The following is a 26870-nucleotide window of genomic DNA, read 5'->3' on the forward strand; positions in this document are numbered from 1 at the left end:
GGGTGGGGTGGGGTGGAGAAAACGTGGGTGAGAGCCTTTATTGTGGTTTCTGCAGGAAGGAACAGGTGGGGCTGGGTGAGCAGGCTTAGGACAGGCTAGTTTGCATAGTTTCAGCTGGCTCTGTGGCCCAGGGGCTGTCTCGAGGTTTCTGGTACCCGTCCTTGGATGATTAGGGCAAGTGGATAGTGTCTCCGAGTATAAGCGTTGATAAAGGAGGTGGTCGGGCTGTGGGTTCTGGATGGGTGGCTTTTCATATGAAAGGTGTGCTCACAGGTGAGTCCTTTGCTATCTCTAGGAATTAGCCAAGCTTGGGAGGAGCAGTCCCTCCAGGGTTAGCAAGGCCCCAAGTGGTCAAAGCATCAGAATAAAGACATGCTTAACATGGGCTAGGACACTGGGGGCACCTCAGAGTCTCTGTAGTGCAATTTATCCAGGGGCACTGAAGTATTTCAACATTTAGACACCTGGCACTGTCGTACCTGGACACGCAGTTGAATAGGTGCCCAATCCGAAGAAATGCACTGACAAATATACACTGAACTTCTGGAGTGGGGATCTGGGCTTGGAGTCTCCTCCCCTCCCCATATCTCAGTTATCCTTGGACAATGGCCACGGCAATGCCCTTCCATGTGGCTGCCCTGTCCTTTCCCTCAGGAGCCACTAGGGAGCCCACATCTGCTTGTCCCTGGACAGCCTTGCAGCTGGGGGTCAGGTGGGTTGACCTCGCAGCAGACAGGGGCACTCAGCCAGCCCTCAGCCACCAGAGAGTAGAGCCCACAGCAGGCCCAGAGTCTCCCGCTCCTGCCAACAACTCCCAGGCCCAGGACATAGGGTGGGAGGGGATCTCTGAGCAGCCCCACCCCCTGCCCGCTCCAGGTGTTGGCTCATTTAGGAGACAGTATTGATTTTCACATTATGATGCATGACGCATGAGGCGCCAAGAGGAAGGTGTGGAGAAGCCAGCCACTGGTTCCTGGAATTTATTTCAAGACACATTAATTTGTTTCTTCCCTCAAGGTCATATCAAGTCATCTCTGTGGATCACCATCAGCAGCCGCTGGCCGGCAGGCTGTTGGAAGTGGGTGGAGGGGGGCTGGGGATCAGACTTTCTGGGGGGCTGGGTCAAGGGAGTGGGGTGGGGAAGCAGGTTCTGGGAATCTCTTGTCCCAGCATCATCATCCAAGCGAAGGCTCAGGAACAATATTCTGTTGTCATTCTGAGATCTCTAGGGAGGGGCCGAGTCATCTATTCTGATGACAAGTCTTGCATCTTTAAGCTGGAAATGCTCAGGACTGAAATGAGCCGGGTCTCTGGGGCTTAAGATCATGCAAATGCCAAAGGGCCTAATTCCCCAGGGTGACCCCCACTCACCGTTCATTCATTCATCCAATCATTCAATGCATTCTTATTGCACTTAGCTTTAAAGATGCAGTAGTGGACAAGGCACAAAAGCATCCCTTCTCTTTCAGAGTTGACATTCTAGGGTGTGTCTAAGTATGTGGTGTGTGGAGGGCAGCTTAGATTTTAATGTGGAGGTGTGTTTGCAACCAAGCAAACGCAATCGCTTTGGAGGAAATAAAGCAGTGATGTATGTAATAGTCAGTGATTGGATGGCAGCTATTGTAAGGCCTCTCTGGAAAGGTGGAGTTGGAGGGGACATCTGGGGAAATTGTGATAAGAAGGAGGCAGCCAGGCAATGAGCTGGGGCAGAGTGTTCATGACCAAAGGAATGGAATGTGCAAAGGCCCTGGGGTGAGCATGGGCACAGTGTGTTTGAGCGACAGAAGGAGGCCTGTGTGTAGTGAACATGAGAGGGAGCTGTGAGACATGAATTTGGGAGGTGACAGGGGCCAGATCATGCAGGACTTGGAAGGAGGTGGAAAAGAGTTTGGATTTTATTTATTCAAGGCATTCACCCATGCATCTGGCGAATATGAAATACCTCCTATGCAGCAGGCACTGTGTTAGGATTTAGAGACACAGCGGAAACCAACAGGATGCGGTCTCTGCTTTCAGGAGACCTACAGTCCACCAGGAGGACAGTCTAGGTATCTGGTGAAGCCGTGCTCTTGAGATATTTCAATAAAACTGAGTCACACCTCTCCAGTGCCCTGCCCAAGAGATCAGCGATGTTTCAGGAGGTCCATTCCCATAGTCCCTTCTCACTTCAGGTGCTGCCTGTGGAGAATTCTCCTCACCATTCACTTCGCTCTGGCTTGTCCCCAACCTTGATCCACCACCGCCCCCAAGACCACCCACACAAAGCATCTGTGGGTATGTAAGACTTCCCTAAAGGTTGGATTGGCACATTTTATATCACAAGGCAAAGAATTAAAAACTGAATATTGTGCAGCATTTTTAGGTTCCAGGTCCAGCCACCACCTGGCATCCCTCACTGGTCACCTCTCGCTATAGTCCAGGCCCCCACCACATTACCAGGCCCCCTTGCTTGAGAGACCCTGCTCACTTGCTTGGGCAAATCTGTGTGGTCCTTCATGCCCTTGGCCTGGGTACCACCTCATAGGTGAGCTTTCCACTCTACCCGCTCGGGGTCTCACCATTCATCAGCCAGAACTGGAGAACATGGAAATAGCCTCGCTTCCCTCCTTTTCTCTCCAGGCTCTCAAAGTGGAGAGAAATGGTAACCTGCCACCCAGCACAGTGCCTTGAACATGGTCAGTGCCCGGTAAATATTTGTTGAACAAATATCCAATGAGTAGGGATTTTCTCCTTTATTTGAATGATTCCCCATCCTGTCCTTGAAAGCAGAGCAGCTAGGGTAGTTTGGGTTTTTATGATTGCTATTACTATTTATTCTGCTACACAAACACCAAAGCTGTTATATGGTGTGTTTGTTGGGACAGGGGTAAGCAAGAAGTGGCTCTGGCCAGGGGCAGTCTAAAGAATTAGCCAGTGAAGACTATAATTAACAAGATAAGAAATAAATGTTGGCGAGGATGTAGAGAAGAGGGAGCCCTCCTATACTGCTGGTGGCAATGCAAACTGGTGTAGCTATTATGGAAAACACCATGGAGATTTCACAAAAAATTCAAAATAGAAATACCATATGATCCAGCTATTCCACTACTGGGTATTTATCCAAAGAATATGAAACCAATAATTCAAAAAGATATACGCACCCCTATGTTCATTGCAGCATTATTCACAATAGCCTAGACATGGAAGCAACCCAAGTGCCCATCAACGAATGAATGGAGAAAAAAAGATGTGGTATATATACACAATGGAATACTACTCAGCCATAAAATAGACAAAATCATGCCATTTGCAACAACATGGATGGACCTTGAGGGTATTATGCTAAGTGAAATAACTCAGATGGAAAAAGACAAATACTGTATGATTTCACTCATATGTGGAAGGTAAACAAACACATAGATAAGGAGAATAGATTGATGGTTATCAGAGAGGAAGGGGTGGGAGGGAGGGTGAAAGGGGTAAAGGGGCACATATGTATGACAGACAGAAACTGGATTTTTGGTGGTGAACATGATTCAGTCTACACAGAAGCCAAAATATAATAAGGTACACCTGAAATTCACACAATGTTATAAGCCAACACAACCTCAATAAAATAATTTTAAGAAAGAAGAAAGAAAGAAAGAAACTTGTTGCTTAAGCCACTGGGAGAAAAAAATTAGCCCGTGCAGAGGGTGGGTCAGTCAACCTTGGAGAGAGAGAGCAGTGTATTCAAGGTTCTGGTAGCAAGAGAGAGCTGGCTGGAAGAAGAGACGGAAGTTAGGTGGGGCTGGAGGGGAGGGGAGGGGCTTGGGGCTGGGGTGCAGAGAGGTAACCAGATGGATCCCATAACGCCTTCTAAGTCTTGCAGAGAAGCTTGGACTTGATCCTTTGAACAATGGGGAACCATCAAAGCGTTTTCAAAGGAACATACCTTTCTCCTTGGCTCAGGTGTTTTCTTCAGCCTGTGAGGCACCTCCCCATCCCCACCCCTGCTTGCTCAAATCCTACAACCTGCCCATCTTCAAGTCCGACAGGAGTGACTCTGTAAGCCACCTCTGACTCCCACCCTCCCTGCAAAGCCCCAACTTGAAATATCACCTCTCTGCTCTTCCTACAAGCTGGACGACTCACTTAGGGCACGCTTACATTTTATTTTGTTGGGAGAAGGGCAGAACAGGGTAAGAGTACTAGTGAAGGTCCTGGAGTCACACTGCCTGGGCCTGGGGCTTACCAGATGTGTGATTTGGGGGCAGTGCACGTAACCTTTCCATGCCTCAGTTTCCCTATCTGTAAAACGGAGGTAACAGCTGGACCTATCTCATAGGATTGTAGTGTCAGTAAATCTACTATAATAAAGCACTTAGCATGGTGTCTGTCACACAGTGAGGATTTAAAGGGAGCCAGGCATTCTTTTATCTGCCTGTCTCTGTCACTGGTCTGTGAGCTCCGTGGGGCAGGAATTGTGGTTCATTGGTCTCTGTATCCTTGGCACCTAGCACAGGATGGACCGAGTAGGTGCTCAGGAAATAGTGATTTCTTCCGTCATCTGGAGTTTGGAGGTGCTCTTGAAAACCAGCCCAGCAGCTCCTCATTAACCCTTCCAAAAGCAAACATCCGGGTTTGAGTTCTGCTGTCACCACGTGACCTACCCAAACCACTTAGCTTCAGCTTCTTCCTTATAAAACGAACATCTACTTCCGGGTGTTGTGGGGATTCATTGGGATTGGCTCCAGGGATAGAGCATGTGACCCAGGCCTGGCCAATCAAAGCTCTGATTTCGTGGTCCCTGCTTAGCTCAGGATGGTCATGTGACGGAAGCCCATCCAATAAGAATGACTCTCAGGGATAGGGCAGAAACTATAGGAAAAGATGGCTTTTCTCCCTGGGGAGTGGAATGTGAGAGGGAATAGTGACCGTAGCCATCTCACGACCACAGAGGGAGGACACGGGGGCATGGAGGGCTGGGGACGGGGAGGGCCGGGAGGCAACAGGGAGACTGGGAGTGAAGCCGACTCTGCAGGACCAAGAGAGAGAGAGAAACTGAGTTCTGTTGACATCACTGGAGCCCTGAAAGCGGGTTTTATCCTGGACTTCTCAGCTATGTATACCAATAAATACCCCTTCTCGCGTCCATCAGTTTGAGTTGAGTTTCTTCACCCTTACCCCAGAAACAGTCCCAACTGGTGCACTATGCCAGCAGCCTTGCTCCCTGCCACCCTGTGTTCCAGGTTCTGCGCTCCTGGCAGCGTCAGCCTGCAGCCGCCGTTACACTGTTGATGGCGCTCACAGCTGCTACACCCCTGTCCTTCTTAACAGAACCTTGCTTTTTCACACAGCAATGTTCCTGGCCTCAGAGGACAAATCAATCTGGATCTAAGCCCATTATGGCCATCACTTTCACTCTGCCAGGGACTGGCTTCAGGCTAGGCGTGTGACCCAAGTTGGGTCAATGAAATAAAAGAAGAAATCTGCTGAGAGAGAGCTTCTGGAAAAGATCTTGAGTGCTGATAAAAGAGGAGGCCAGATGAGAAGGCTTTTTTTTTTATCCTTGCCTTCTCTTCCTGTACCTTGTCACCCGAGGATGAGATGCCTGGGGCTGCTGCAGCCATCTTACAAATGCGAGGATAGACCTAGTGGACTTTTTAGAGATGGCAGAGGAAAAAGATGGAAATACTCTGGATTCTTGGTGACGTACCTTCTGAAAAAGTAACTCTGAAATCACTCATACCTGAACTTCTTATAAAGTTAGATGTTTGTGTCATTTAAGCCACTACTCATTGGGCATTATAATTTGTAGCCACAAGCATTCCTAACTGACATTGCATATCTAAGTGGTATAGCATTTAGCCCCTCATCAAAAGAAGCACACCAGGCTAAGAACATCAGCTCCTTTATTATTATTATCATTTACTGTTATTTTCCCCTAAACAACAGCACAATTCAAATAACAATGACACACACGTCCCACCCATATAGACAATACCACTAGCCTGCCTGCCAGGCTGTCTGGCCTTTGCTTGGTTCCAGCTGGAGCTGTCTGGAGACAGCCCTCTCTAAAAGTCCCAACTTGGACATAGGAGACACAAGAAAGGGGGGGCTTTAGCCAGAGAATAAACTGAGGGGCTTCCAGAGTCCCCGGGGAGTGCCAGCTTGGGAACATGCTGTAAATGCCTAGGTGGAGGGCAGAAGGCACTGTTTATTTTCATGTGGCTGTTGGATAAATCCCATATGGGGATGTAAGACCTCTCTATAACCCTTCTTAGGCCAGGGCTGCAGAAACACAATGGAGTGAGCTAATGGGCTCCTTCACCCAAACCACAGGGCAGGCAGGGAAATTGAGAGCCCAGAATAGGAATCTGGGTGATGGGGAGGTCCCCAGAGAAAAGCAACCCTTGCATCAGCTGCAAGGTAAGATGCAATGTGAAATGTTATGTCCCATTATATTGGTTTGGCAACTTTAGAATGTGCAACATTTTCATCAAGACAGAAAAGGTAAAGAAAAAAAAAAAAACTCCCAGCATTTTGCGCAACTGAGCATGACTCGCCAATTGCGCCCTCTTGTGGAAAAACCTACTACTACACTATCCAGGGACTCTGTGGTCCATCCACTCCCACCCCCAACATCTTAGTTGCGCTAAATCTATGAGTTCAGCTACAGTAATGTACCCTGGAATCAGAGAAGCCCTGGGGTTGGGGAGGGAACAAGGATGGGCCATGACTGGGGTCTCAGGTACAGGTGACTTCCTGGCTGTCTTGGGGAAGCTCGTTGTTGAAACTGCTTTCTCCAAATGGTGAGTAAGGGGGGACCTGGGGAGCTTCGATGATCAGCAGGCCCTCTGGGGAAAGCGAGGCAAATACTGTCACAGGATCCACCTCTGCAGGAAGCCTAGAGGAAGCACAAGATTTTATTCATTTATTATTTTAATAGAGCTTAAACATTCTTTTATTCATTCGAAAGAAAATGTTGTTGAGAAGAGCTTCATCTTTCGGGGCAAACAATGCTGGGTTTGAATTCTGGCCCTGCCCCTTTCTAGCTGTGTGATCTTAGGAAGGCCACTCAGTTGCTCTGAGCTTGTTTCCTCATCTGCAAAATGGTGAGCATAACATTAAATTTGCACAGTATTTGAAGCTCAGAGTGAGAAAAAGACTCTGAACACGCTTTACGAATGGTAAAACGCTGCTCCAATGGTAACTTAAAAGGGAGCTGTGGTCCAGATATTTGGTCAATGGTTGAGGTCTCCACTTTAGCACCCACAACTGGCCAGCTGCTGGCGGAAATGACCGCCACGACCACTCCTTTATAGAGCACAAATCAGGTGTCACTCACAACAGGTGACACATTTTCATTGACCATGTGCCTGCTGGGAGGGCTTTGCTACAAAAAGCATTGCTGGTAGAGTTAATGGTGGAATAGACAACTTGGCAGATAAAGGGGGTCAGGCTGGCCACATGGCTAGACGTCAGATGGCAGCATACTCTACGATGCTTAGAATGACCCTCGATTTGGGCCACATCGTAAGTAGGTCTTAGCAGGTCATAATTGTTTTGTTCCCAAAATACATTTATAGGCATTACCTGGTTAGAGCTTTATAGAGACCCTAGAATGGTTAGTAGGTAGAAATTAATATGCCCATTGCATAGGACATCTGACAGAGCCTTGGGGAATCCAACGACAGACTCAGTGGGAGAGAGGGCACCAAAGACAGGACTTCTGAACCCAAATCCGGTTCCGGTTCTGAAGCTATTTTTATGACTTTTGGATTGTTTTGAGCAAACGAGACTATCTGGGACATGGTTTCTGCAACAAATTATTGGAATTGTGAGAGCATGCTAATGGCCCCATTATCAATAAAAAATTATGAAAACTATGACCTGCTGAGAACTTTCTATGTACCAGGGACTTCGCCTGAATCCTCTCGTACAGTTGTTAACAGTAACCCCACCAGGCAAGTGCTATGCCTATCCCCAATTTACAGATGAGGAAATTGAGGTCAGAGAAGTGAACTGATTCGCCCAAGGCCCCCCAGCTGGTAAGCGGCAGATGGGAGTGGAATTGGACTCGGGGTCTCCAAACTCAGCTGATTGTGATGCTCTGCGGCCTCCCCCGGCACCAGACTGTTGAACACAGGACCATGAGGGGAAGCCAGGCGGTTCTGTCACCACGATCTTTCCTGGCCAGGCTGGCTCTGCCTGTTGTAAATGCAGGGGTCTTGATGAAAGAAGCAAGAAATGAGGTCAGCCCGTTCCTCGTCATGGGCAGGACCCTTCCTGGAGGGGCTGGGAGGCTTTTGCTCCTGTGCTCGTAGGCGCATGAGCCCCATCTACCCAAGGGACTCCTGCCAAATTGGAGCCACAGAGAATAACAAGGGGGCTGCGGGCAAGGACAGAAGAAAGAGAGAATTTGAACACCTGCCAAGTCAAGCTCCTGGAGCAGAGACAAGGGCAAGATTTTGGACCTCCCTCCCTCTGCTGGGGGATGGGCTGACTCTGTTGAACCATTCGCACGCCAACCCAGTGGGGACCAGGTACAATGTGACAGGGTAGGCATGGTCCACAGCCTGGACTTGGCAGGCAGGGAGACCTCGATCCAGATTCCGGCTCTTCCCGACTGTGTGACCTTGGGCTAGTGATTTCACCTCTCTGAATCTATTTCCTTGTAAGAAAAGAGGTAATAATAGCATCTACCTCTTAGGGTGGTGTGAGAATTATGTGAGATAATGAAAGAAAAGGACTTAGAATGGTGCCTGGCACACAGTAAGCGCTCAATAAGTGTCAGCTTCTGCATTGTCATTGCAGGCATTGGCTCGCCAAGTGGGCACCTTGACAGCTGGGAATATTTTAGCACAAGCTGTGCCATCATTGAACCATAGGACATCAGAGCCCAAAAGGATCTTCTCGATTGTCCAGGACAATGCTCTCATATTACACATGGGGAAACTGAGGCCCGGAGTTGGGAATAGACTTGTTCAAGGTCCCTCACCAGGTAACCTGTATGTTGAATCGACGTGGTGGGAAAGTTATTCCTCCCCAATTCTCTTTCAGTCCTTCTGTTTACATCTAAACAAAGGTCTCAGCGAAGGGTTAACAAGCCTTGAGCACCTGCAGCCTCTGTCTCTTGCTATTTTCTCTTTTTAACAAAGAGACAGCAGATGTAAGTCTTAGACCCTTCGGCAGGCAACATCATCTAGTTATTTCACCACATTTTGCTTTCATTGGATTTTGTTATGATTGCCTTCTTCGGTGAACATGTTAGCGATGAGAATTTCACTGTATCAAAAGTGAATTGATCGGAAAAAAACAAGGCATAAGCAAATAATAGTATGGGAACATTAGCATATGTGGCAAAAAATAGTGAAGACGTATGCCAATAACTGTCCTTCAGTCTGCCCTAACCGAGTAGGGGAAGTTCAAGTTAGGGACACCTGTGCTCCAATCTCAGATCTGCTCCTTCCTGTGTGACCTTAGTTGAGTCCCACCATCCCACTGAGCTTCAGTTTCCTCACCCACTAGATGGGCGTAATCATACCCACTCCATAGGATTCCTCTAAAGATGAAATACGATTAAACCTACAAACCTCTCCACATGGCTCTTGACACATCGTAGATAACGATAAGAGGCAGAACAGATACGTGGGAAAATGTGGAGCAAAGAGACTGAAGTTTGCTTTGGCTCTGAGCATCCTCCATGGATGACTTCCTGTGTCCCCTGCTTCCTGTCCTCTCATCCAGCTTGGATGTGGGAAAGATCTCATCTGCAGTCCTCGCCCTGCCCCCAGTCTGATAGGCAAATTCCAAGACCTCTCCCCGTCCCCTCATCCAGGCAAGATGGGGCCTTTCACACGGGGATGGGTGTGTTGGGCTAAGGCCAACAGCTGTAGCATCCTGCCTGGCTGGAAATCTCCAAGGATCTCAGCTGGTTGAAGGAGCTTCCCTGTCCTCTGATGACCTGAGCTTTTCCTGGGAGAGGCGATGAGGCCTCCTAAGATTGGGCCAGGGCCATCCCAAACTCCCGTCCTGCTCCTCGGTGTCTGGAGTCTGGGCAGAGCCAGGAGGGCCCAGGAGGTCCCACCTGCTCTTGTGTGATCCCAGCCTTGCAATCTTTTAATAATATTAGTTCCCATGGACTGAGCGCTGAGTCTGTACCCCGTGCTAAACGCTTTACACACATCCTCTCATTCCCCATCACAGATCCATCTGTGAGGGAATGCGGGAACAGAAGCTCAGAGCAGTTCAGCAAATTGCTCTGAGTTACCCACTCTCTCTATCATGGAGCCCGGACTCCCTACACCCAGGGGTGAAATTCAAAATATTTAGCAACTGGCACAACTGGACATTGGCCAGCCAGAATGGATAGATACCTGATCTAGTTATGGAGGAGGGTTCTGGGGACCCTTTAATAGCTGGAACATGGGGCGGTTTGGAGGGTCCTGGGGACAGGGTCAGGATGGCTAGGTCGACTAGGGAGGGCACCTGGGGAGCTCAGGGCAATGGCGAGTCCCATATTGTAGCGAGGGCCCCATATTGAGCTCAACTGCAGCCCTACCTTGAGCAGCTGTAGGCATTTCTATCTGGTCAAGCAACTCCCAGCAAGCTGTTTTCCCAGAGGTCTCAGAGACAGCGAAATCCACAAAATGGCCGTCTTCTTAAGATGATTAATTCGCTGACTTCTTTTTCAGCTCAGTCGCCTCCACAGCTTTGCCCTGCCTGTGACTCCAACCTGAGACCTTCTATGAGTCTCTTGAAAGAAACATTGGCTCCCTCCTCCTCCCTTTTCCCTTTCTCTCTGCTCTCAGCGATGTTTGATCTGGCTGCTGGACCAGGGAGAGGTGTGGGTCTTGGGGACGGCGCGTGAGCCAGCGAGCGTAAGAGAAGCTGTTGGCCTTTCCCTTATCAGGAAGTGTCCTGAGGCTTCCAAGAACTCCAGAGGCGCCAGGCGGGTCAGGAGCAGGCACGTGGGGGGAGAGACAGGACTGCAGAATCCCAAAGCTGAAAGAAGCCTCAGAATTCAGCTAGCCCTGTCTCTCCAGACACAGGACATTTTTTGCCAGGGCTAGGAGTGGAGCAAAGATTCAAGAACCGCAACAATAATAGTAATAACAAACGGCCACGTATGAAGACCTGCTGTGTGAGGATCATTGTGCCATGATCTCATCTCATTTTCACTTGGTAACTCTGCAAGGCCAGAATCAGCACACATCTCATACAGACGAGGAAAGGGCATTCCTTGCTTGAGGAAGGAGCATTAAACTCAGAGTTGAAGGATCCGTTTGGGGCTGTTCTAAATTCCAGATGTAAGGACCTCGAGTATGTCCGTTCACCTCTGGAAGACTTCGTTTCCCCATAACAGCAGGAGGGTACAATCTCTCCTCCCCTGAACAGCTTCGCTGCCAAGACTGGATGCAATGATGACTGGGGAAAAGGCTTTGGAGCCAGAAGAGCACGTGATGGAGTGACGCTGATTAGGGAGAAGATGTCCCTGAAGCATCTAGCCATCAGCACCCCGCTGTGAGTCTCTTCTCCCCACAGGCATTGCCATCAGGGCCTCTGTGTGGCTTTGATTCAGTGGCTCAGCCTGGCGCTCTTCTGGCTGCTCACGTGGTTTTCCCAGGCTCAGCCCTTCTCACTCCCCTCAGCAAAACCTGCCCTTCCTTCATCCCAATCTCAGCCTCAGGACCCCTCCAGGTGGTAAGCGGAGCCGGCAGGACACCTTCCAGTTTAATTCCTGTGGATGCTCCAGCGAAGGCGCACTCTGCTGGCTGTGGGAGAGTTAGGGCGAGCAGCCTCCCCAAGGAAGATTCTACTGGGCCTTTGGGGCATCGGGGGAGGGTCTTTCTTGACCGTGATGGAGATCCTCCCTCAGCCATACCACGTGGGTAGGGGAGTGCCCCAATTTTCGTGGAACTGTGGACAAGTCATTTCACCTCTCTTATTCTCGGGTTCTTCATCTACAAAACGGGATTGTTGATACCGACCTCACAGGGCACTGAGCAGGCAAGACGGGAGAATCTATGCGGCCCCCCTTTCTGGGACCCTGTTGCAGGTTTGCTGTGACACTTTCTTCCCTTCAGGTATGAGGGTTCAAGTCCCTGCCCTGGGCCATGTCTCACAGGAGAGATGCCCAGGAGGGAGAGACCCCAGATCTCGGGTCCCAGGCACCCCCGTCTCCTCCACTCCCACCCCGAAATCCACACTGCCAGGTCACTTACTGGATTTTCTTTGTGAAGTTCTTGGAAACAATGCCGCCTTCTTGCTGCTTCTCCTCGTGTTTGCCTGGAAGGGAAAGAAATGCCACGGGTCAGCATCTGCGTGCCCTGGGCATCCGTCAGGACTCGGACTTGGAGTCGAATCCTGCGCCTGCCTCACTGTGTGGCTTGGGGCTTGGTCTAGTGGCTCCAGTTGTCTGAGCTTCTGGTCCCTCATCTGCTAAGTGGACCCACCTGAGCCTCCTCCCAGGCTGTTGTGAAGATGAAATAAATAACGGACAGGAGGCCTTGACCGTGGTTTGTGGACAATTACTTACTAGTCTTAGGAAATCACAGAACCTGGGCCACACATTGCACTGTATCTTCTAAGGTCTTGAATCTGACCCCTCACTCCTAACCAGCCAGTAGAACCCTAAGGCTAACACCCCAGAACGGGTGGTGGGAAGGAAGTGGGGCTAGTTTGCCACTCAGCTGACCTTACAACTAACAGAGGCCTTTCCTAGCTCTGAGGGTGGGCTTCTTTCTCCCTTGGTTAGAGATGTGGAAACTGAGGCCCAGTGATGGGTCCAGTGTTGCCCAGCAGATGTGTGGCAGCCATGGGCTCTGAACCAGCTCTCTCTGAACCTAGGCCAGGAGCTGGGGTCTGCCACCTCTCTGCTGTTCCAGCTTCTGAATAGCTCTTTGAGCCACATTATGTGTACACCTGGAAATAATGCTTCGTCTGCTAAAAAACCCACCCAGATTCTCCAAAGGGGGCTTTTCTTAAGAAACAACACAGTAGGGAGAGGTGGAATTTCCCCTGTCCCACACCCTCCCAGGGCAGCAGGAGAGAGCTTTTTTCTTCCCTTAGGAAGGAAAAAGATGAAATTACAAGAAGGCTTGGGCCCACACTGGCTTTTATCTTGCAATTTATATAACAAATTCCGAGCCTCCTGGCTCCTCCCAACTCTTTTTTTTTCTTTTATTGGAGAGAGTGTCTCTAATTTCCCTTTAAACAAACCGGATTAGTGCCCAGCAGAGCCGCTCACCTCCTATCCTATTGTTACTCATTCCTCACTCCTCATTTTGGGGCCACATTCCAGGCCTAAGAACCTTCATTTCCCCAGGGGCACCCTTCCGAGGGACTGTACAATCTAGACCGTAAATAACCTAGTGGGATTAGTGTCTTTTTACAGTCCAGATTTTTTTAAACTGAATCTACAGGTGATTACATTAATTATTCTTTATGATCATTATTCCTTTATTAATAACTTTTTTCTGATCACCAGATAATGCAAGTGTCTGTTCAAAAAGGTAGAAAATGAAGAAGAAACAATCAGAACTCTCATAATCCCGTCACCCAGAGGAAATTAATAATATTTTTTATATGTTCCAGACTTTTCTTTCCATGTTACTTAGAAGTGCATAAATGTTACATAGTATAGATGTTATAGACGTGGATAGCATATTTTGTCAGATGGGCTCATACTGTATGTTACACTTGAAACCTGTTTTTATCTCTTGCTAACATATTATAATTATTTTTCCATATTACAGCAAATATTCTTTAACAGCGGGATTACTAGCGGCTGCACAGCGTTTCACTGCAGAGATATAAAAATTCATTTGGACAGTCCCCAGCTTCTTGGCACTGAGGTTCCTGACATTTGGGAAGAACCTCAGTGCCCTGAATGTCATCCTAGCTAGATCTGCATGCGGCCTGATGACTCCCTGAGGGTAAATTCCAAGTTCTAGAATTTCTAAGGCTTGGTCTGTATTGTTAAATTGCCCTTAGGAAAGGCTGCATCAATTTCTTCTCCCATCAGCTGGGCAGAAAGGGGTACACATGTAGGAGTTTGGGTTTTTAAGCTGGAGTGTCTGGCTCTCCAGAACATGCTATTCTGTGATGTGCTGCCCCGGGGAAAGCTTATTGTGACCTGCCAAGTCCGTGACCACCAAATGCCCAGCTCCAACCCAGGCCTGTGGCCAGAAGGGCGCTGTGTGTTCCCTGGTATCCTCCCCAAGCCAGGGCCTCCGGAGGCCTGCTTCCCCTGGGGACAGGCCAGTGCCTCTGACTCAGCCCTTTTGCACCCTTGGTATCCTGGGAATAATAAAGGATGATGATGATAAGAATAATAATAGCAAACTCTTATATAGCTCTTACTTGGTGTCAGCCACTGTTCTCAGCGCCTTTAATTTTCCCAACAGCCTTAGAAGGCAGGTACTTTTACCATCACCGTTTTGTGGATGGGGAATGAAAGTTCAGAGAGGTGAGGTGATGTGCTGAAGGTCACACAGCTCGGAAGTGATGGAGTGCAGATTCAAAAGGAGGTAGATGGGTTTGAGTCTGTGCTCTGACATTTCCCAGCATCTCTGTTCTTGGAGCTTCAGTCTATTCTTCTCTAAGGTGGGGGTGACAAGGCTTGGGTTATTGTGAGGAGCAAATGAGAATGAGTCACAGAATTGCTGTGTAAATGGTCAAAAAACTGTGTGAAGGTGAATGCTTGTGGTTTATTTTGACGTTTGGAGAAAGGAGTGCTCTTCACAAGCTAGCTCTCCCTGTCCGGGCTCTGGAAACAGGGTTTTGGGGTCAGGGAGGGGAGGGGGTTAACCTGGTTGTAAGAGGATGTTGCTAGGAGGCCTGTCTTGAATTTAATTTACATATTATTTGAATATCTATTTATTGGGGCAGCTTAAGGATTATGAGTGCTTTTTCGCTTCTTATTTTGGTTTCCTATGTACATTTTCTACTGTGGAAATACTTTATTTTTGTAAACAGAAAAAAGTAATTATTATAATTTTTTTCTTCAAGAACTCATCTGGAGGCCGGAGGAAGTCAGAGGCCCCTTGCAGCCACCATGTTCTCCACGTGCCTCAGAGAAATGTCGGCGCCAAGAGGCAGGAAGCAGGAGTTGGGGGAAGTCCATTGGCCCAGCTAAAGAAAGACAGTGCTGTTTCCAGGGGAGGCACAGGCCCTGGGATTAAGAAGGGGCGGGAATAAGGCCTTGGGGCTTTCCAGTCCCTTCCTTGGCCAGGGCCTGGCCCAGTGGCCCATGAAGGGAACATTTCTTGGCTAGTGTCTGCATGTTGGGGGTGGGGTGTGTGAGGCATGATGGAACTCTTCTAGTCCAGCATTTTCCAAACACTTCCCTGGGACTAGACACTCACATGTGGTCAGATAAGAGAGGACCATCTCTCAGAGATCCATCAACTCCATTGGTGGATTCAAGGCTCTGATAAGTCCTGCAGTGAGGAGACCTGTTTATAATTTAGTTGCATCCGGAACTTTCTAAAATTCTGGATGCCCCTCCCTCTGTTTCTCAGATGCCTAGTGACATCTTAAAGCACTCCATTTGGCAAATACTGATCTAGTCCACCTCCTCATAAGAACAACAAGAGGTGGTAGGACTTGCCCAAGGCCACGCAATCAGAAGCAGATTGAGCCATCCTGACTTGGAACTGTCTAAGCAGGCCCGGCTTTGAGTTTCAGACATTACCGTGGAGAAGCCGGTGGTCTCAGGTGAGTTACTCTGTCTGGCCTTCCGTTTCCTGTTCTGTAGTATGCATGGAACAAACCTATCCGTCTTTCCCGGGAAGTCCATGGGAAGGACCAGGGGGCCAACACATGGCAGCATTTAGCACAGTGCCCCACACAAAGTGCTTGAGGAGGAATAGGTCTGTCATCATGGGATGGAGGCTGGGAGACCCGATCTGACTTCTGCCGGCCCCTTGAAAGTGGCTTTTTAAATAGAGCCTGATATCAATCTGACTTCTGAAACCTCTGTTATGATAGTTTCCGTGTGCAATCTCAGGGGATTGGGATCGTGTCACGCTGCGGCTGCTAAGTGCACCCTGTGAGGGTTTTACAGCCTAAAAAGGCTTCGTCTGTCTTTGTCTTATTTAAGCCCCGACCAGCCCATTTTACAGACGTGGGGACTGAGGCTCCATCGCTCACTCAAAGCCCCTGGATTGGTAAGGTGCTTCGCCAGGATCTCAGCCTGGAGCTGCCAGGCCTCACCTGTGAAGAAGCACCTAGAAAGGAGGATGGAGAAAAACCCTCCAGGTTGAACAGAGGTCTTCTGGAGGGGGCCATGGGGCATGAGCAATCCTCCAATCTAGGGTGGAAGATTCTGGAACCCTAATTAAAACAAAGACAGCAGGACTGATGATAATAATCACCTTGTTTACTGAGCGCCAGGCAGGCCCTGTTAGGAGCCATTACAGACACTCTGCATTTATTATCATATATTGTCTGAGTGTATTTAACCTTCCCTACAGCTTTGCAGGAAAGAGATTATTATGATCCCCATGACACAGACGAGGAAACTGAGTCTGGGAGCCGTGGGAAGACTTTCTTGTCCATATCCATCTAGAGCATGATCAGCGGTGCTGGGATTCAAACCCTGGTCTCAAAGAGCATCTACCATTTATGATTGATTGGTCCTCTACCATGTGCCTGGCATTTTAACAACAACAACATCCCCCACAATTACAGTCCTGATCCCTTGTGTTCTGGGCACTATGTATACGCTTTACACACATCACCTCATTTAATACAAGAATCCTTATGTGGTGTCACTCTTTGAATCCCATTTTCAGATAAGGAAACAAAGCACAGAGAAGTTATGCAATGTGCACAGCCTGCTGGTGAGTGGCGGATCTGGTTGCAGAACTCCTGCCTGGCTCGGGGAGCCCTGGCTGACCTCCTCCGTCAGCACGTGGCCCCAGCGTGTCTCCTGGCCCACCACACCCTCCGGAGCCTCTGATGTTTACAATTCTGCCCTGCGAGGCTTTGAACCTACCCCTGCCCGCTGCCTGCCGGGGCTTGTCCTGCCAGCCTGTGTCTGCGTGGCCTTTATTGATTTTCTGGCTGGCGGAGCCTGCAAGGAACATGCTCTCTCTAATGGAGTGTTAATTGGGAGGGAAGCGGAGAGAAAGCTTTTCCTCTGCCGCCCTGCTTAGAGGGAGGGAGGGAGCCCCCAGCTCCTGTTTTTTCTTTCCCGGAGCATTCCCTCTCCCAGGCTGGGATGTGGTGGCAGGAGCCGTGGGCCCGGAGTCATGGGTAGGCCCAGACTCTTGCTGCTGCTGACTCACACCGTGACCTTGGACGAGTCCCGCCTGGGCCTCAGCCTCCTCAACTGCAAAATGGGACACTAGACACCTCTGCTCCTCGCGGCTGGAGTGAGGATTGCTTGAGAGAAGAAATAAGACTTTTAGCCCAGCCCTTGGCACCTAGGGTGCTCAATACATTATCCATTTGCCTCTGGCCTCCCGATTCCCAGACAGCCTGGGTTTGAATCCGTGGTGGCCTTGAGGGAGTTACTTTAACATCTCTGTGCCTCAGTTTCCTCAACTGTAAAAAGAAGAGACAGACAGGACCCATCTCCTCTGGTTGTATTGACTGAGATGCTGCGGGGAAGGCACCTAGCGTGGTCTCTAGCAGACAGTAGGCACTCAATCAAGGTTATCAATTAGTATCGTTATAATGACCACTATGCCTCAGTTTCCTCCCCTGACAAAGGGAGGCGTTTCTCTTGAAAGCTGCGCTGGTTATCAACACTATGATGGTCCAGCGTGAAACATGCCCTTCGAGACTGTTGTGATGCCGGGGTGCAAGGGAGCCCATCTCTTCCTTGTCTTTGATTCCTTCTCTGTTTAACTCATTCTTTACATTCAACGCCCTCTGTCAAAATATCTGACGCTGTTTACCTTTTCCTGCCTGGACTCTGATTGATACAGCACCCGAAGACCCCAGCAGCCGGGTCAGGTTAAGATTTCCCCTGGAAGCCAGGAGAGGAGTGCTTTTCCATAAAGATAACTCCTGTGGGCTGCATTCCTGAGCCCTGAAGTCACCTGTGTCATACTGTCACAGCTTCCCCGTAAGGAACTGTCCTCTTGGCTGTTTCCAGGGCTGATGTCTATGCCTCCCTCCCCGGGTTCTCTCTCCTTTTTCTCGGCCCCCTACTCACCAGACACCTCCACGTATCCGTCCTTGGTCTTCACCATCAGCTCCTCCGGCTTGAAGCTGTGCACGTTGACACACACTTTCCAGGGCTCCCCAGGGAACGGTGGGGGGGTCCTGCCCTCAGCAGGTACCCCAAACCTGGCCGTGGCGGTGGGCCCCCGGGGCACCATGCCCGACCTCAGGGTCCCCGGCCAGGCCGAGGAGAATGGAGGCAGGCCCCAGTCATGCCAAGAGGCAGTCAAATTGTCGTGGAAGGGGTCCATGCCAAAGCCATCATCCAGCAGGCGGGAGGAGAGGGGCGAGTCTCGGAAGGGGTCCCGGCGCAGGCGGCCCGTGTAGGGGAAGGGCATCTGACCATCAGCCATGGTGGCCGCTGAGCTGGAGGGGAAGTGGAGGCTCAGAGAACCACAGCCACCTGCCCAAGGTCACACAGCAAGCTGATGTGGGTGGGCTGGTCTTCCAAACTTATTCTTCAGCTTCAGAAAATGCTGAACCATCCACTGCCAGGGACGGAGGCACACACCAGGCTGGGGTCCTGGGCCCCAGAGACACTCCAGCCACCAAAGGCGACCCCCCGCTGATCCAGCAGAATCCCAGAGGGCCCTTATCCGTACTGCCTCACCAGGGATCAGCCAGTCTCTGTCCTCGCAGGCCACACAGGCTGGCAGCCAGAGCCGCTGAGGTCTAAAGAGGAGCCAGGAGCTTAATAAACCCAGGGAGGCAGGCCTAGAAACTTCTCGCTTCTCCTGGGCTGGGAGCTTTCTATTTATTGCTGCTGGGGGCTGGAGGCGGGTTTTGCAAGTGGCTCCTGTCACAGGAGTATTCCGAGGTGATGAACCAGCCCCAGAGAATCCGCTGAGGGAACAGCTGTGCTCCAGGGGGCTGGGAGGGGCCCTGGCAGCCAAGTTCAGCCAGCCTCTCTGGGCAGTCTCTCCTCCCCACGCTGGCTCAGCTCCGCCCTCCCACTCCCTTCCCCGGAGCCATCCTCCCCAGCCAGGGCACTATTAATAACCCTCTGCCTGGCCCAGGGCTCAGGTCACCCTCTGGAAATACCTTCCCCAGAGCGTGCTGCATCCTGCCTCCCCCCTGGGGACCTGCAGAAGTGGAGGAGGGACAGATGGGAGCCCCATAGATCTGGAGGCAGATGGCCCTGGGTTGCACTCCCCACTTGCATGCGCTCAGAGCTCGCCCTCCCCGTCCTTGGGAGAGTAACATGCCTGCCCTCCCCATGCATCCCTGAGCTCTCAGTTTCCCCACCTGCAAAATGGACGTAATGGTAGCCTCCTGTGGGCGTGTCCTGAGGAGAACGTGAGGCGATCTTAAGCCTTTAGCAGACGACACTTCTGTATTTTCAATGTTCTCAATGACGTAATGTTTGCTGTATGCCGAGCCCTGTTCTACAGGCTTTACAAATATTAACCCCTCCTCACCAACAATCCCACAATGTGAACTTACCACTATCATCTGCATTTTACAGACGGGGGAACTGCCATAGGAAGTGGCACCCAATAGGAGCTTCTATTATTATTATGACTGTAAATAATGATGATTATCACAACGTGCTGTACCCAGGCAGGGTGTCTAGTCTGGACCTCGAAGCCCAGAGATGACCTATTTTCTAGATTCCCCTGTCACTTGGAGAGCTAATCTATAAAGCAGACTTTGAACGAAAGGCCCCTTCAGCTGGGGTTCCAATCTTTGATCTGTCCCCAACAGGTGGGCCTCTGGGGGCACGCCATCCTCCCTCTGTGGGCTTCAGGGTCTCAGCCGGCTTCCTCGTGGGGTGGAGTGGGTTGGGGGTGTTAAGGAATTCAGTGAGTCATTGGTTGAGAAATTGTTTTGATGTTAAGCAGTGCATGCATGAGAAAGTTTTCTAAAAATAAGAGTCTGGAAAACAACAAGTCACCATCCTTCACTGCCTGCTGTGTACCTGTCTCGGTGGTAGCAGGTGAGCACGGTGCAGACTTCATGGCATTAAATCTTCTCAGCAAGAAGGAGGGAGTTGTCACCACCCCCACTTTGCAGGTGAAGAGACAGGCTCAGAGCAGTGGCCTGTGCACGCCGTTCTGGGGTGGCAGGACCTGGGTGGGAACCCGAGTTGTTCTGAATCTCACATCCTTGCGGAGCTGACTGCCCGAGACCCCCGCCCCCTCCCCCTCCCCCTCCAGCTGAGCGTCCCCCACCCTCCCATCCCGAGTGACTGGCCCCCACTGACTCGGGGTGAGATCATCAGGCTAGAAGCTTCGGGCTGACGTCACGGCCACACAGAAGCCTCAGCTCTCTGTAATTACAGCTGGGGCGGGGCTGCTGGGTTAGGAGCCAGCTTGAGGAGCATGAGGACTGCCTGACACAGAGGAGACAGCCGGCCTTGCCTGGGACCTGGGCTGGCGGGGTGAGGTTTCTGAGTGGGTGGGCTGGGGTGGCCGTGGCTTGGTCCCCAGTGAGGCTGTGTTTGGATTGGAGCGGTCGGAGCGGGCAGTGTGTGTTTACGCGGAGATGGGGGTGTTTACTGAGGGGCGTCTGCCGGGGTGTTTTCTGGAAGACCCTCCTCCTTCCTCTCCAGCCTTCCTTCCACACCCCACAGAGCCTGGGGAGGGAGTGGGGAACCCCATTTCCATGACCTCATCAGCTTCTCATTTCAAGATGCTTGCATTGAGGCCTGCGAGAGGAAAGCGGGGTATGCAGCTTGAAAACAAAAATAGCAATCATTAGCATTTATCGGGCACTTTCCATGTGCCAGGCTCTGTTCTAAGCACTTTAAATTTATGTATATTAAAGCATCTAATCGTCCCTACAACACTGTGAGGACGAGGCTTTTATTATCCCCATTTTATAGATGAGGAAACCAAGGCACAGAGAGATTGCCCACGTCTACAGACCCAGTTAAGTGGCAGAGCTGCCTGACTCCTCTGCTGCACTGCCTTTTATAATCATAGTCACATTTATCGAGCACCGACTGTATACCATGTCCTGTGCCCAGCACTTTTATTCATGACCCTAGTGAATCCTCACGGTTCAGAGAGGTGAAGTCACCTGCCTTGGGCCACACAGCTGGCTGAGGATTCAAACCCAAGCCAGTAGGACTTGGGAGCCCAGGGTTATGGGACTATATTGCCCAGGGCTTGTCCAGTGATCCTCCCACACGCCTGCTGTCCCACTGTTTCTGGGTCAGGCCGGCCTTCCGTTTTGGGGAGGTGAGGAGAGAGGCAGCTGCTCGTCCTGCTGACCCAGCCATCTGGAGAGGAGTCAGCTAAGACACATGTGGAAAGTGGTCAATAACCCCCACTGCTGTCATCAGCAGGTGAAAATACGGGGTGGGCCTGGGAGATGCCAGAGAGGGGAGGGCCTCCTCCAGGCTGGCTCTCTCAGGGAAGGAAAGACCCTGGGGGGTGTGTGTCGGGGCGGGAGCAGGGGGAATGTTAGGTCCCAGGCCCCAGATCAAGGGTTCTCTCGGCTGATGTTCTCTTGGAGCTTTCACACGGGAAGTACACAATTAATTATTAATCCTCAAACCGACAGCCCAGAGGGAGGGTGACGTCACCCTGCATTCCGGAAACTGGACCCGAGGGGGGAGGAGCAGCAGCCTAAAGGCACACAGGTAGTGCCAGGACAAAGACACGGGCTTGTCAGCTGCCCAACTCTGTGCTTTTTCTTTCCACCCCGTGAGACCCCCAGCTCCCTCCTCCCCAGCCTCACACCCCTTCCCCTGCAGGTCTTACCCTCCCTAACTCTGGGGGGGTAGGGTCTTCAGGGCTGGAGGGAGGGGCTCTGCGACTCCCTCGAAGGCACGGCTCTCCGGACGCTATTTTTCCTGACCTTTTACCTATAATTGTAGGGGTTTGGAACTCTTGCTCTGCTCCTGGGGGCAGATCCCGGGGCCTCCCGCAGTCACTCGGCCTCCTGCAGGCTCCAGGTCCAGGTAGCCCCGTCTCAGAGTTCCCTCTCTCGTACACCCCAGAGCCCAGCGCATCTTCCTGCAAGCAGAAGGTGAGCATGCTCCCGTGTCTTTCCTTCTGCTTCTCAGACCCCCTACGGATGACGCTCATGGAATTCCAGCACACTCTCTCCATGAGGGCAGGAGCCCCGGGAGTTTTGTTCATAGTCGCAGCCCGGGTGCCTAGAAGGGTGCCTGGTACGTTACAGGGGCTCAGCAGATGCTGACCGAGTAGACGACGTCGTGTTAGCAACCCTGTGTCTGAACTGCTTGCTCACATGCGACAGACTCCATGCACAGCAACAGCCTTAGAATATTCACTGAGATTTCCAGGGTACCTAGAAGGTGCTGGACACCTAGCTAAATGCCTTCCAGACATGCTTATATTTAATCTTCACAACAGCCCCCCAGAGGTTCGGGCCATCACCATCCCCATTTTGCAGATGAGGAAACTGAGGCTCAGGCATGATGTGACTTGCCCCATCTGCATTCTGAACCCAGGTGTGCCTGAACGTCAGGCCCAGTGCTCTTTCCTCTGCCACACACCTGTACAAAAACAGATGATTAATAAATAAAATAAACAACCCACAAGGTGCCACCCTAAACAGGTTGATTCCCTCATAATCTCATGCAGGTAATCTTATTTATTGAGCTCTAGCTTCCTCCTAGTATTGTCTCCAAAACTCTCTCCAGGGATTGTGTCCCCTCACTACCTCTATAAATCATTCTAATAATCATGATAACCATAAAAATAGCAAAGATTTCACATTTTGTACCAGTTATGTTTTGCATGTATCAACTTATTTAATCGTCACCCAAATTGCTCTAAAACAGGTACTATTCTCTCCATTCACAGATGAGGATATTGAGGCACAGAGAGGTTAAAGAACTTGCTTGAGGTCACACAGCTACTAAGTGGCAGAGCTGAGATTCAAATCCAGCCATCTGCCTCCAGAGTCTGCATTCTTAACCGCTGTGTGATTCTGCAAATAACAACAACAGAAACAAACAAAACAGTCATGATCCCCACCATTGTTTGAGACCTACTCTGTGCCAAGCTCCGCTAAGTGCCCTCTACGCCTTACGTCTTTTAATCCTGAGGACAACCACATGAGGCAGTAGTGTATTGTTAGCCCCATTTTATGTTGAAAAGTAAAGGCACAGCATCAGATCTGTGCTGCCCAGCGAGCCGTGCCGCCTGGCCCCACTGTATGCCTGATCCGAACCCAGGCCGACCCCAGAGACCACAGCTGACCACGGGTGGTTGCCAGCTACTGTGCCTCCACCTTCTCACTGGTCCTCCTTCTCTGGAACCTTCTTCCAGCCCTTCTGGACTTTTCCAGTTGAACAAATGACACCAGGAACACACTGACACTTGGGAGCCTGGAGGCTGCCTGGGACAAGCCATCACTGTGTCAGCCAGTGGGATCCTTACGTGTTTTAATATGGAAGCTGCTCAGGCCTGGGACGGGGGACGGGGGCTCAGTGGGCTCAGTGGGAGCTCCTCTTAGCTGCACGTTCCCCAGAAGAAGGGAGTCGGGAGTCAGTGGTGGGGCAGACAGTTTCGTCCCAGCTCTCTCCATCCACCTTCAAAGATGGATGCTCTCAACCCAGGGCTCTCGGGGGCCCCCTGCTTATTCCTGAGCCTTTATCAGGGCTTCGGAGACCCCCTTTCATAGCTCAGAGTTATTCTGCAGCCTGGGAACTCATATCTCAGCTAACCAGAGTTTGGAAGACGTGACAGTGCTGGCACTTAGTCCTTAAGAAAGACAGTCAAAACCGGCGGGTTTAAACAGACCCAGATTTGAATTCAGTTGGTTCTGCTGCTCTGGGCAAGTGGCCTAACCTCTCTGAACCTCTGTCCTGTCATCTGTGAAATAGGGATGATGATAGTACCCATCTCACAGGGCAATTGTTAGCATGGACGGCGAGGGGGAAGTGACTGGAGAGGTGGGTGCGGGCCAGATGACGCAGGGCCTTGGAGACCCCACTAAGGAGCCAGACTCTGTCCCGAGCGCGCTGAAGACGCCTTGAACTGTTTGGAGGAGGGTGTTTGATGAGATCTGAGTTCCGGGAAAACCACTGGCTGCTTGTGGAGAGTGTATTCGGGGGCAAAGCTCCAGGGATACCTGTGAACACGGCTCTCATAGGATCCAGGGAAGATGGCGGCCTGGGCTAGGTTGTGGGCCAAGGAGAAGAAAAGGGTGGACATGATCCTTGATGTATTAAAGAAGCAGAAGCATTTTGCCCATGCAATCAGATGGGAGGGAAGAGCGCGGTTGCATGAAATGCACCACCCGGTTTTCAGACCTGGGCAGCCCGGTGGGTGGTGGCGCCACTCAGTGAACACGTGAGGAGGAGCAGACGTGGGGGAGCGGGAGACGGCTCATTCATTGATTCATTGATTCATTCATTACATGTTTGTTAAGCTCTATGTACAAAGCACCAGCCTAGGGGCTGGAGGTAAAGCAGCGAAGGAGGCAACTTCTCTGCTCTCACGTCCATCTATAAACAAATAAAGTCAACAAGTAGAACGATTTTAGATCCTGAAGAGTTTTAAGAAAACAAAGTCTCCTGGCTCCCTCTCTGATCCGGTTCCCTGCTGCCATCCGCTCTTGCTCACTGTGTTTGAGTCCCGGAGGCCTCCTCTCCGTCCCTCAGACAGAGGAGCCACACGTGTGTCCTGAGTGAGGGCCTTCCCCCTGCTGTTCCCACCGCCGGTGACACTTCCCCACATCTCCTCACGGCTGGTCTCTCACTTCATTTGTGTCTCCACCTCAATGTCACCCACTCAGAGAAACCGTCTCCGACCCCTTGGTCTAAAAGCCACCCTCTCTCACTTCAGCTGGTTTCTTTTTCTTCACAGCACTTGCCCCTGCCTGATAATTATACTTTACACCTCTATTATTTGTTTTTTATCTGCTTCTTCCATTAGAACGTAATCTCCACGAGGGCTGAGGGTAAGGACTTTTGTCTGATTGGTTAGGTCTGAGTCGTTGACGCCTGGACCCGTACCTGGCACACAGTTGGGATTCAGTAGAATTCTGGGCACATGGTAGGTAACCACGCACTTCCTGATGCCACCGTGGTTGGGAAGAGCCATGTACCTGGTTGTGGCCAATGAGTTGTGAGCAGAAGTGATGTCTGTCAGTTCCAGCTCAAAGCATTTAATATCATAGACCATGGGAGACCCCGACTCCGTGAGCGCAGGACCCTCCGGCGACTTCTGTTTCTTTCTGCAGGCTAGCCACCAGCATCGCTAAGGAGCAGGGTGCCCTTGCCGGCCCACAATGAATACAGATGAAAAATAAACCTTTGTTCTTTGAAGGCTCTGACATTTTGGATTTATTTGTCACCACAGCACAACCTAGATTATTCAGATGGAGTCTTCCTAATTCTTTCCTTTTGTGGTTGTGAGTATGGCTTCAAATGAACTTTCTCAGTGCTAATATCATTCTGAGGGGTAAACTATCGCCTTCTCTGCCAAGAGAACCGGCTGGGAACGTGGTACCTAGTCCTCTCAGTTTGGGACATCTATTAGAGTGCCCTTCTGAGGCACTTATGCAGAGGGTGGCTCTGAGATCCTTAGGGGAGGGAGCGTTGGAAAGTCTGTGACATTGAGGGCCCCTTTCTCAGAGATCTCTGAGGTCAGAGCGGGAGCTGGTTTGACCAGTTGGTGACCATGACACCAGGCAACTGCTTTGGAAACAGGTTTTTTTTAGGTCTGGGAATGACAGCTCTTAGGAGGGTTCACCTGGGAGGGTTCCCACGGTTTGTGCTGGGAGGGGGAGGGTGTCGGAGGAGCTGGGGAGGATGAGTAGAGAGGGACAAGGAGGGATATGTCCATCTGGGGACAGTCTTAGTTTCACCCTGAATGTGAGTTCGGATTCACTTTAGCTGTGAACAACAGAGAGTCAAAATAACTGGCTGAAAGAAGAGAGAAGTTTATTTCCTCCTCATATTAACGTCCAGAGACACTCTGTCCATTGGTGGCATGGCGCCCCTGCTCCAAGTCCTCACAGACTGGGACCCTTCCATCTCATTGCTCCATCTGCATGGGCTCCATTTCCAAAGCCACGTCAAGGGAGCCATTTGAGTTCCAGCCTTCATGTCTACATTCCAGCCAGCAAGAAGGAGAAAGAGATGAAGAAGAAGGAAAAGCTCATGACAAATCTCTTTCATAGAAATTTCTGGAAGCTGTCATGCAAAAATCCTGCCTATATCTCATTGGCCAAAATTAGTCACAGGGCCACACCCAGCTGCAGGGCAGGCTGTGAAATGCAGTCTTTATTCAGGGTGGCTCTGAACCCAGTTAAAATTGGGGAGTTTTATTATTATGGATGAAAGGGCAAGTGGCTTATGGGGAGGCGGTTACAGACTCCGCCATCTCCTGACAGAGTAAAGACGGAGTCTGCTGAAGATTCCTAAAGATTTCCAGTGGATTCCTTTGGAAAACTGGTGGGAAATATATAATTCTCTGCACCAAAATCCTGATATTTTCAGACAAAAAAACTGCGTGGGATTTCAGATGATTCACAGACCCTATGACGCCCACGCACGGGAGGTCACGGATTCCCTTAAGATTAATTAATCTAGAAATAGTGTTTGGGGAAAACACAATCTCTGCGTATGTGTGTGTACCTAACACAGCCCTCTCCCCTTTGGCAATATGAGTATATTTGATGTGGTTGGTCGTGTTGATTTTGGTTTTGGATGCAAGAGTTGGATCGTCAAAGGGATCCAGTGTTCCGCCTGGAGAAAGCATCTGACGAGTTTCATTGGCAAAGGGAAAAAAATGACAAAAACG

General features: G+C 50.5%; 1 protein-coding gene and 1 long non-coding RNA gene across 2 annotated transcripts; one reads left to right on the forward strand and one right to left on the reverse strand.

Annotated features, from left to right (window-relative positions):
- Positions 1-5856: 5856 nt before the first annotated feature.
- HSPB8 (heat shock protein family B (small) member 8) lies at positions 5857-20387 on the reverse strand. Its single transcript, XM_008507417.2, has 3 exons — positions 18134-20387; positions 12189-12252; positions 5857-6868 (listed from the first exon to the last, which is right to left on the reverse strand). The coding sequence occupies exons 1-3, from the start codon at positions 18492-18494 to the stop codon at positions 6709-6711; spliced, it is 585 nt and encodes a 194-aa protein (XP_008505639.1). The 5' UTR covers positions 18495-20387; the 3' UTR covers positions 5857-6708.
- LOC139084451 (uncharacterized) lies at positions 14977-17877 on the forward strand. The gene is made up of 2 exons (XR_011541827.1): positions 14977-15684; positions 16764-17877. It is a non-coding gene; the product is annotated as an uncharacterized lncRNA (long non-coding RNA).
- Positions 20388-26870: the final 6483 nt, after the last annotated feature.

This window comes from Equus przewalskii, chromosome 7, assembly GCF_037783145.1.
Source record: "Equus przewalskii isolate Varuska chromosome 7, EquPr2, whole genome shotgun sequence".
Lineage (NCBI taxonomy): Eukaryota > Metazoa > Chordata > Mammalia > Perissodactyla > Equidae > Equus > Equus przewalskii.